We start from the raw sequence: 12055 nt of genomic DNA on the forward strand, positions 1-12055 counted from the left end.
TACGTGCTCCTCCTTTTTAGAGAAGCGATCAGTTGTGCGGGTGATGTTCGAACCCGCCCGTAGCGGTGTTCTTGAGAGCAAGCTGCGGGGTGTGGGAGTAGGCTTGGTGTCTCCCAATTAGAGACCGCCATTGAACCCTTCGGTTACCATCACCCGTGACCATCCCACAATGTACTGCGCATATTTTCTCAGATCTTACAAATTTGGGAATGGGCAGTTAGTGTGGAATGGGCGGATGCGCGGTATTCTACGGTAAGTGGAGTGACATGTATTCTTTAGTAAAATATTTGTTCTCTGTCTGTCCTTTCTTGCATTTCAAATAAAATAATTTCCTGAAATACAGGTACCGGCACTGACGGTACCTGTATTTCCAATACAGTCCCCATTTAATGTCTGAATGGATTTCAAGCTGCTACTCATACAGCATTTCTAGCAGGGCTGGGCCAGTATACAAATACTGAGATACACGCATTTTAAGGCCAAAATACAGATACTGAGATACAAATCTGTTCTATGCAAAGGGAAGGGACACCTCCAAGAGACTTGTGCAAAAATGGCAAAAAAGTATTCCAGAATGCTGATACAGATACATGGAGAAAACATTTTTTACCAAGTGGTGGAAGGAGGGAAGGGTGCAGTTTGGGACGAACGAAATTGATAGATCTGGTGTTCCCCTCTATGTATCAGTTTATGCACCTCCCAATACATCAGGCTCTTCGTCTACCGTATTTACTCGCACAATGAATGCACTCGCGTAATAAATACACCCCCCAAGTCGGTTCTCAAAATTTTGACTTATTTTTTCACTCGCGTAATAAACGCACCCCCAACTCCTACGTCAAAATTTTTGACCCCCTCCCCCCCCCGCGCGCGAAATGAATGCACTTTTCTATTCTGGTGCAGCGAGGTCGCGAATGCATGGGCAGCGTGGGCGAACAAAAACTCCTTGCAAAAGGCGTTAAAAAAATTCGCAAAGATCCAACGGAAGCAAGAAAAAAAAACATGAAAAGGACCTTTTTTTTTTTTTTTTTTTTTTTTCTTTGCACAGCGCAGTCTGGATTTTGGGTTTGCGCGCCGCGGCTCACAAGGAGGTAAGAAAGAGAAGCGGAGAAGTGCTCTAAGCGAAGGTAACAGCTTTCGAGAGGCGGCAAAAAGAAAAAAAAAAAACACAAAGCTAAGAGAAAACAAAAACAAAGAGGAGCTTTTTTTTTTTCTTCTTTTTTTTTTTTTTGCACAGCACAGTTTGGTTACGGGGGGTCGCGCGCCGCGCGCAAGGAGCAGAGCCGTATATGGGGAGAGTTTGGTCAGTCTATGATCTCGCCGCCGTAACGCTCTCCTCCCGGGTGAGCCAATCAGCACGCGGCGCAGAGCGAGAGGCATGAGCGGGGAGGGCCGGCATTTTCGTTCATTCTCCCGGCGAAATACATGGGATCGGCATCTAAATCTCAATTATTTCCTTTTATATCGCTAGCTCTGGCAAGAAAATGATATACTGTTATTACTCGGTGGGTTACAAAGCTAATAAATGAAGTTTTCTCGACGTATGGCCGCAATCTTTTATTCAGGCGAAAAAGAAGTCGGCCCGTAGCAGACGACGCGTAGCCTCAGCAATGCTGTTCTCCGCCCAGTCTGCGACAGCGTTGCGAAAAAATGGCGGTCGTCTCCGCTCTGCTCCCCTCTTTCTCTCTCGCTCCTTCAGCGCTCTCCTCCCTTTCATTTACTTTTCTCCTCTCCGGCGCCTTCGTCGCCACACCCACTGACCAAACTCTCCCAATATACGGCTCCGGCAAGGAGGTAAAGGTCCATATGCACATTCGCGTTTGAACGCGTTTGAGAGCGTTGCGGAGTCCTTACGGCCAGGAGCGGTCGCTTGCGGTGCTACGCGCGCCTTCCCACAACGCTCCGTAGCGCGGCGCAAGCAAGTAAAGACTTGCTCAACTTTCCAAAGCGTTGCAGTGCGTTTGGGTGCATTCGACCAATCAGAGGCCGAGAGAGGAGAGAAGGGTGACGTGTCCGCTCGCGCCACTCGGCCGACTCGGCGAGACGTATCCGGTTCTCCGCTCGCAGAACTTGCTTTTTCGTTTTGGGGAGAGGTGGGAAGTGTATTTTCCAAGGCTGCGGTGGTTCAAGCTTGACAAAACCACGGGGAAGCCAGCGGAGTTGTCCCAAGATCTAACACTTCAACGCTGTCGCTGTGCACCACCATGTTGCCTTGGATTTCGCTTACTATTGGTTGTTGATTACGGGCTTTATGGCACAAAGCTCTTACTATTGGTGAGCCGCTAGCGACGATAGCGCATTCTTATTGGCTCTTGACTGCGGTTGACTGCGTGTCAACACAACTGTGCGTACAAGTTTGGCGCAAGCGCTCTTTGCATCGCAACACGTCTGCTTGCCGCTACAGAACGCACCGCGCTCAAACGCGAATGTGCGTATGGGCCTTAAGAAAGAGGAGCGGGGAAGCCCTCTAAGCAAACGAAACAACTTGCAAAAGGCAGCAAACAGGGTTGCCAGGTGTGTGTACTCTGACCCGCTAAATTGCCACGAGATATAGCCCAAAAATAGCCAAATGTCGATCCAAAACAATAGCCGAAAAGTAGCCAAAAAAATGGACCATTTGAAACGTTTATTTTAAACACAAAAGCCATTAAACACAAAAGCCATGCGTCAAATAGAACTATTCACACCATTAGCATCACTAGTTCACAGAACCAACGTCAGAGCATGGGTACATCAGTGTATTAAATCGTGTCAGAAAAACCTCTGAAGGAACATAGTCCTTGCAGCCCTGCTCTTTGCCCCGCAGTCCGAATTTAACATACAAAATGTTCTCAAGCATTTCCATCGACATCCTGTTTCGCAAGAACAGGCAACCTTAAGAATGTGCAGAGCAGGTGCACATTTTTAGGAGGAATAACAGCATACACTTGCATTCGGACAAGATTCGGGGGTAAACAACTGCACAAGGAGCGCAAAGAGCAGACGAATTTGCTTGCTGTCGCATACTTATCAGGGTCCACAGACTGAAGCGTCAAATGTTTACGTAACTTACTCTAAAAATATCATGTTTGAACCTATAAACCTAAGTGATTTGAGGCATTTTGGTGTGCCCAGCACGGGTCAGAAATTGCCCAAAACTAGCCAAATAGCCAACTACCATTTTTTCCCGCCAACTGCAAACAAAACTAGCCCAATTTGGCTATTTATAGCCCAACCTAACAACCCTGGCCGGAAAAAAAAAAAAAAAAAAACCCACGGAACTGAGAAAAAAACAAAAGAAAAAGAGGAGCTTTTTTTCTTTTTTTTTTGTACAGCGCAGTTCGATTACGGGGGGGGGGGGGGTCGCGCACCCCGCGCAAGGAGATGAGAAAGATAAGCAGAGAGCCCTGGCCTAAGCAACGCCTAAGCAAACAAAACAGCTTGCGAAAGGCAGAAAAAAAAAAAAAAAACACCCAAGGAATTAAAAGAAAAAGAAAACAGAGTAGTTTCTTCTTTTTTGCACAGCTTAGTTTGGTTACGGGGTCGGGCGCCGCGCGCAAAGAGATAAGAAGTTATTTCGATTTTTCAGGATAAAAGGTCCGTTCATTATGCGAGTAAATACGGACGCAAAAATTTTACTTCGCGTAATGAACGCCCCCCCCCTTCCCCCCCCCCCACTTTGCATCGATTTTTCGGAGGAAAAAGTGTGTTCATTCTGCGAGTAAATACGGTATTCCCAACCACTGCCTAGAATGCCACTGAAAAATAACAATGCCCCCAGTTACCCACATGGGTAATGGAAGCCAACGACTGCCTGCCATGCTTGACAAAAAAACGTCTGCTCGAAATGAACACAGTTTTTCTGTGGAGAGAGAGTGCCTCAAACTGTCGCCAAAGTGCTTCTGAGTAACCCGGGGTGGGAAGATTCAACAACGGAGTTGAACCTGTCTGCACTAAGGCACCGTAGTCTGCACAGAACCTGTTGCAACGTAAGAGGAAAAGCAGCTCCTACAAGCTCTCTGCTCTCCACGACCGATGGTTTCCTCCTCTCCACTTGACTCCTTCCCAGCTAAAATGGAAAGAGTAGAGGGCTTTGCAGGAGCAACTTATTCTGCTTTCCTTGCAAGTAACGGCTACGAGAGGTGAAGAGCGCCAAACAATCAAAGGGCAAGAATGCAAAGTATACTTAAGGAATGCTGTTCGCTCATCATAATCATGCTCAACCAACTTGTCAGACTTTCCACCGTCTTGCAAGTAACATTTCTTGCACCACTTTTTGGTTGCATTGGTTTCTTCACACTCAGGATCCCCTCCGTAGAGGGGGTTATGCAGGGGGTTCATTAAAAAGCTGCTTTTCAGAGTATCGTAAATACCCGACAGTTAATTTTCTACATCAAATGTGATGAGATACCTAAGCCTAGCACAGTATCGTGATACGATTGATACATGGTAAATGCATTTCACTCTTCAGATATTTTCAAATGTATCTCGATACAGAGATACAGGTACTAAAAAATATCCCTACACTACCCAGCCCTGATCTCTAGTAGAGCTCCATGTTTTGCCAGTTAACATTACTTTGAAAGGGTTACGATCCTTCAACTACTCCCAATTCAAAATCTTGGGTGTTTGTAGCTGTGCCGGCGGATGCTGGAGTTCGTCGAACCAGTAACAAGATCCACGAGTTGAAGGTCATGCGCCAGCTTGTCTTTTTCCTCGGCACCTTGTTGCCAGTCGCTACAAGGTTCCTCTCACCGAGGAGCTCGGTGAGATGAGCGGTGTTGGCGGTGTTGTAGCAAAGCATTTTCTGAAATTTCTTTTAAGGTGGTGTTGGATAGACGTGATGGTTTGATACGACCTAACGATACCACTCCCTTGCAATCTTTAATGGCCAGGGAGAATGTTTTTTGATGACGTTCAAGTACCACATAAGGTCCATCATATGGGCACTGAGTGGACGTCTGACCGTGTCGTTTCGCACAAACATAATTCTACAATGTTCAAGGCCACAGCACATGAAGACCTTGCATGATTGTATTTTGGGTACGGTTGGTTGCAGATTTTGTAGACGGGACCTTGATCACTTCATGTAGCTCTCGCAGTTTGCGTCGCTTGCTTTATTGGTACTGTGAAACAATTCGCCAGGTAATTGAAGGGTAGAGCCCATACACCAATTCAGCGGCACCGCATCTCAGTTTGTCACGCAAAGAGGTGCAGATGCCCAACAGCACTGGTGGTAGGACTTCAATCCACGAGCTTGATGAGTTGTCCGCTCGAATGGCAGCTTTCATTTGTCGGTGGAATTGCTCCACGAGACCATTGGATGCAAGGTGGTATGCCGTTGTTTTTATGTGGCATATATCGAGTAGGCTTGACAACTTGCGAAATAAATGACTTTTAAATTGTCACTCAATCTGTTGTTACTGTTGTTGGTACTTCGAAACAGCTGATCCACACGGAGATGAAGGTCTGTGCAAATGTTTCTGCAGTCATATCCTTCATGGGCATTGCCTCTGGCCAGCGGGTGAAGCGGTCTACGCATGTGAGGATGTAATGGTAGTCTTGAGATGGAGGCAATGGTCCGACGATGTTGAGGAGGATGTTGCTGAATCGAGCGTCGGGTAGCTGGAAGGTGCCTCTGGGTATGACAGTGTGGCAGTGGATCTTGGCTCGTTGACAGTGTTGACACATTCATATGAAGTACGCAATATTGGTTTTCATCCTCGGCCAGACGTAGCAAGAGACTACCGTAAAATCCTGAAATAGCGCCCACAGTCGATAGATCGCCCACTCCGCTTTTATGTTCGAACACGTGTTTCCCTCGAATACTGATAGGTCGCCCACCTTCCAAAAATAGCGATGCCCGAAGGTTGAGAAAGGTGCCGGAGGGTAGGGGAGAAGGTTTGGAAAGCCTAGGATTCCCTTCACAAAAAGAAGAGGCCACACACAATAAGGGAGATAAGATAACGGAAGGAACCCGGAAAGCGGTCAAGGTCACTTATTGAATGACATCAGGAAAGCGTTGAAGGTCGCTTAGTGGTTGTCGTCAGATCGCCCGAGAACCCCAGAAAATCTTTCGACCAGCGAACTGTGAAGACGTTTCTTGTGTATACTCGGGATGAGGTCCAGCTATACCATCCAGAAGAAAGTGGAAGTCGTGGAATGGCACCGCAAGAACGGAGCTAACGTGAGTAAGACTGCGCGCCATTTCGAAGTTGACCGGAAGCGTGTACGGGAATGGAATACGAGCTACCAAGTACTTCTACAACAATGCCATGGAACGAACAAGTTGAAGAGAGCAATAGGTAGGGGACGGCCCGTTTTTAGCGAAGAAATCGACGACGTCATCCATTGACAAAACGCCACAGCCCGTTTTGTTTCGTATCGCCCCATTTCCGAAAGATGGCGTAGCCGTTGTGGCCGGCGCCATCTTGAGCGCACGAGCAGTTCGCGCGTGACTTACTGGCTTTCCGAAGCTTACTCACTTGCACGTGCTTCGGCGCTCGGCGGCTTGGCCAGAAAATCGGGCAGTTCGCATATCTTCATTCATCGGCGTAGCATGTGTAATGTGCGTTTGGGGCCCGAACTGTTATTTCATGTTATACTTGTTGTACTTGCAGCAAATGTGCGAGTTACTTCTTCCAAGAACGGTTGGATGACCTCTCCCGTCCTACTGGAGTGGACTAGGAGAGTTTGGGGCCCGAACGCCGACGACGTGAGGAGACTGCTCATACTGGACCAAGCACCCATACACAAGACAGAGGCGGCCCGAGAAGCGCTCGACGCAAAAGACACCGACGTCGTCTTGATACCGGGCGGTTGCACGTCCATTTTGCAACCCGCGGACGTCTCATGGATGAAGCCCTTCAAGGACGCGCTGCGTGGAATTTGGGCATCGTTCTTCCGGAAAGGTTCGGTGACTCCAAAGGGCAACCTTCGCAAGCCGTCGCGTCAAGAGGTTGTGGACTTCGTGGCTCAGGCGTGGGCCTCCGTCTCCGAGGATACCGTGCGGAGTTCGTTCAAACGGTGCGGAATATCCACAAGGCTCGATGGTTCCGAGGACGGCGAGCTCAACGACCGTTTGGCTTCGGTTACCAATGGACCCGAGGATCCCGAGAGCCTCATTGACGAGGTGTTAGATTTAATCTTCGATAGCGAAAGCGATGTGTCGTTTGACGGTTTCAGCGATGAGAGCTAGGGAAATAAAAACCCACGCTGCTTTGGCGCACGCGTTACTCGATTTTTGTTTGTGATTTTGGTTAGTCAATACTGAAAGATCGCCCACCCCACTTTTTTTGCCAATTATCTACGGCAAAAAGGGGGGCGTTAATTCAGGATTTTACGGTAGACGTTATGACGCTCGTGTACCCGGGTGGGAGAGCGAGTGGAGGGCCTCAAAAACTGCTGGCCACGGTGCGAGCTGCACCGTGGCCAGCAAAGAGCCGCATGCGGCTCGCGAGCCGCATGCCCTCGTGCCCCTAACCAGCCGTGGCTACGCCTCCATCACTGGAGACGTGCCACAGTACCTTGCCGTGTCATATTGGCACCTAATATGACATTTGCACAAAGTGTGTAAATGCAAAAATTTTACCCTGTGTAATGAATGCCTCCCCCCCCCCAAATATGTGTCAATTTCTCGGAGAAAAAAGTGTGTTCATTATGCGAGTAAATACGGTAGTTAGGTATAGTTGGCCATTTCAATTTGGATGAGCTCTGGATGAGTATGTAGAGTGGGTACAACGTCGCCATATTCTGGCAGACTAAACTCCTATCTGAACAACTGACGACTAATTCCTTTTTGTGGGTAGCTTGCGATTATGGTGCATGCTATCGTCCCTGTGCGTGCTGTCTGATTGACTTCATATGCGAGTACTGTACTTTGGTACTGTTTCCAAGCGCCTGTATAACCACATAATTTTTATAGAATGGTGTTTAAGTTAAAAATTAAAGATCACAAAATGAAATTAACCATATATTTGTTTTGCTCTCCTCATTTTTGCAGACCGGTTTCTGATGACCTAATTTATGTTAATGAAGGTGATGCAGTGTTAAACTCACCTTTTTTTCTCAACGACTGGGAGCTGTGAACTTTTCTTTCAAGAACCGCTTCGTACTGCTTTGCGCTTGGTGGAATCGGTAACCGAACCCTTATTTCAAAAGCATCCCTGAACCAGAACCGAACCGGAACAAAATGCAAAGCAACCCAAAACCAACCCAAACCTAACCGGAATAATGAACAGTTCAACTCCCTGCTTTTAACCCAGCCGATCGTCTAGTGCAAGAGTGGCCAACTTCCAAGAGCCGCGGGAAAGGGGGGGGGGCAAACTTTTGTTTACGGCAATGAACGAAATTCTAACTACCTTCAAACTATCCAAGTCAAAGGCAGTCCAACTGTACATAAGGTAGCACAAGACTACCAAACTGCAACCTGCCTTTCGATTTGAAACTCATTTCATTTCTCTTTTTAGGGAAGTGCTCCTGTAACCGGGAGGGAGGCGGGGAAGTGGGCGGGGACGGGGGGGGGGGGGGGGGGGGGGGGTAGAGGCGTAGGGAAGGGAGTTGCAAGCCGCACTTTAACACGCGAGCCGCAGCTTGGCCACCCCTGGTCTAGTGTTTGCACGAAACAAATAGGAAAAATTAATTGAATGTAATTAAAACATAAAAGTTTACTTTTAATGCAGGTTCCATAATATGGTGTTACAGTCCCTTGTGCTGGCGCTGTATACCGATTGAACTTTGTCGGTGGCTTTCTGTTTTTGCCGCAGTGCATGCAGATTTAGCACAGGTATGCGCGGCCTCGCTTCTAACAGCACACTAGCGGTGCTGCAGCAAAATATTCGAAGAAAGCAAGATGGCTTATTCTTGCATCATGCATGAACTTCAGATTTTTAAGGCCTTATCAAACAAATAACATGCAAACCATGTATCTGCGGAGAATGTAAGCGATCCGTTTGCAATGAAAATGGCTAGTTTTAATTTTTGGCGTCTGTTCGGACTCGCAAGCCTTTTACGCTTGATCGCACAATCAATGTCTGCAGTGACAAGACGTAGCCATGAAGCGCTTTGTGCGACCACCCTTCAGCTTAGCAGAATGAGTGCTTTGAGGATGCTTTTGCATACTTTCGCAGTCGTCTCCGCGTTCGGTAATGTTAGCACCTTTATGCTGTTTTTCTTAAGTAACACAATGTGGGACTGTCAATGGCTATTTTTTCACCTTCATGAATTAGAGGAATGGAATGGTGAAGTTCAGTAATTCCAGGAGAGGAAATGGGCCCAGTGTCTCCATTCCGAGGAATTGAAAGGAATGAAATTGTCGGAATCTCCAATTCCGTGGAATGGAATTTGAATAAAAAGGGAGTGCCCATTCTGCAACACTGGACTGTACACTACACCCAAGATGCATGTGTGTGGGAGGCCCTTGGTGTAACTTTGCCCTTATTTTTACTTTTGTATCAGGATGGCACAGGTGAAATCATTGAGAATACAGCAACGTGATCGAACTAGTAACATTGTCCCCCACTCCTCAAACAATGTGGTGACTAATACACGGACAAGAATCGGGGTCGAACCTTTTTGATCTTGAGCAGCAGGTGGTCGAGAAACTCCCTAAGCTGGGCACGTAACGTCAGGTCGCTGTTGACAAGAAATTCCTCCCGGCACCGGTGGTAGCAGTCCTGAAAGGACAGTCCTGCAACAACACTGCCCCATTAGAATAATAAAATAAAGAAACGAGAGAAAGCAAAGGATTGCAAAAGGGTCTAGGTGTAATCACTGTCTCGTTTTTTACAATATTTTCAAAGCACTTTTCAGAGAAACAGGGTGCTTAGAGGCTAGCCCAAACACATGACCTCGGATTTTTCTGAAGTAGAAGGCAGCCAAAAAACGTCATATTGGGAATATTAGGTACCAAACCAAAGAAGGACATATGGTACACACCAGCGGAGAAGTGAAGATTAATTTCGACCACCTAGGGATCTTTCGACACGCAACGAAAATCTCGGTTACACTTCCGTCGGGCACCTCGCTCAGGATTCGAGCCTGCCACCCAAGGATCTGAAGGTCAGCACTTTACATTGTTGCCATCGAGGTGGCTGTCTAAGCTACCAGTCTAGTAGAAAGTGCCTATATAGTTAATTTTGATAAGGCACCAATGTCGCATTTGTGCTAAATTACCATAAAATTCCGTAAGGACGCCCTCCCCCGAGAGATTGTTCATCCCGTTTTTTCTGGCTAAATATTTGTAACATAAAAATTCCGAGCATTGCCCACCCCCCGATTCTCATCGGACGTCAAGAGATGTCTGGGTTTCTATGTTTTTGTCCACGATCTGCGCACGCGATATTGACTCCTGCAACAAATGAGTTGTTTTTGCGTGTACAGTCAAACCAAACTATCTCAAACCAGTTTACATCGAATTAACCCTTATATATAATATAGTTATTTGTGCACAGTAATGTTACAGTGATAATAAATAGCAAAAACTATGGTTACATCGAACAAAAATAGCAGCCGCTACCGATAAATCAAACTGCCAAGAGCGCCTTTTTGCTCTGCAAGCTGGCTTTCCCCTAACGCCACCGCATTATGGGAAAGCCAGCTTGCAGAGCACATTGGCTTTTATTCTTTCCCGCGCGGCCACATCAACCACTTGGAAGAAAAAAAAAAAATCTCTTTTGCGGAGAGAGCGGAAAGAGGATGCTCCGTGCTCCCTTTCCCCGCTCCGTCCACTTAGAATATTATTTTTTTTTCCGGGCGGCTGTCGCGGCCGTTAGGAAGAAAAAAAGCCAGCTTGCTCTGCTAGCTGGCTTTCTCCTAATGCGGCCGCCTGCCGTAGAGAAAGTCAACTTGCAGAGCAAAACGGCGCTCTGCGGGAGAAGGTGCTCCCGCTCGGACGTGCTCCGTGCTCTCGGCATAGCTCGGCGCTAATGCGCGAATATAGAAGGCAGCGGCCTCAGCATTTTGGAGTCCGTCGATAGCGTAAAAAATATTGTTATCGCGGATGCAATGAAGAAAAAACATCAGAAGATGCAAGACTATTTCATTGTGTAATATGTCAGCACAAAGTGGATTTTTCAGAGTAAAATTAATTAAAACTTTTATATTGAATTATGCAATATATAAAACTAATTCCCCCTTTTTTTTTTTTTTTTTGCGAGTTCGATATATGCGAGTTTGACTGTATATTGCATCGTGAAATGCGAATCTGCTGTGTCCGTGATCTGCAGTATCCCTTTACGCGACATGCGAGTTTGTAACAGATTCCCGCGTTTTTGTATGCAATCTGCATGTGCAATATTGATTTTTCGTAACACACAAGTTGTTTTCGCGTGTGCATTGCATTCTGAAATGCGATTCCGTTGTGTCCGCAATCTGCAGTATTTGTTCCCATGACATGAAAGTTTGTAGCAGGTTTCCGCGTTTTTGTCTGCGATCTGCGCGCGCAACATCGGTTTCCGTACGATGCAAGTTTCTAGCGGGTTCCTGCGTGTTTATTGCACCATGAAACTTAAATCTGCTGTGTCCGCGATCTGTGGTATTCGCTCCCGTGCGATGCAAGTTGTCAGCGGGTTTCCGCGGGTCCTTCGCACTGTAAAAAGTGAATTTGCTGCGTTCGCAACCTGCATTATCCTTTTCCGTAGGAAATTCCTGCATGTTTATCGCACCGTGAAACGCAACTTTGCCATGTCTGCGATGCGCGGTATCAGTTACTGCGTCACGTGGTTTGTAGTGGGTATCCCTGTGTTTATCATTAATATTTGATAAAGTTTTGCTGAGGCATTCCCAAAGATAGCCCCTTTTAATTTTCACCATTTATCTCTTCATTTTGGGTTGGCATTCTTACGAGTTTTACGGTATGTATGTCCTGCAGTATACTTTTCCACGAAAGCACATGAGGTACAACAAGCACTCTGTGCCCAGGGCACTCTCAGACATGGTTTTCCTCTCACTCAAAGTAGACAAAGGTACCAGTGACAGATTGTGTGACACAGCACTGCTGCCAGACGAGAGATAAGCAGATTGCAAAGTGTGGGCTATGGATTCGGCACATACACCAACATGCGGGCCGTGGCCCGCA

The 12055-nt window shown here is 47.0% G+C and overlaps 1 protein-coding gene across 1 annotated transcript in view; it reads right to left on the reverse strand.

The window, feature by feature from the left end:
- The window catches only part of LOC8051441 (origin recognition complex subunit 2), a 41462-nt gene that overhangs the window by 1930 nt on the left and 27477 nt on the right, over window positions 1-12055 (reverse strand). The window contains exon 11 of the mRNA XM_029967748.3: window positions 9549-9667. Coding sequence (XP_029823608.2) covers window positions 9549-9667 — 119 coding nt within the window. The remainder of the gene's footprint in view (window positions 1-9548; window positions 9668-12055) is intronic.

Source organism: Ixodes scapularis, unplaced genomic scaffold, assembly GCF_016920785.2.
Source record: "Ixodes scapularis isolate PalLabHiFi unplaced genomic scaffold, ASM1692078v2 PGA_scaffold0__279_contigs__length_252992795, whole genome shotgun sequence".
NCBI classification, from domain to species: domain Eukaryota; kingdom Metazoa; phylum Arthropoda; class Arachnida; order Ixodida; family Ixodidae; genus Ixodes; species Ixodes scapularis.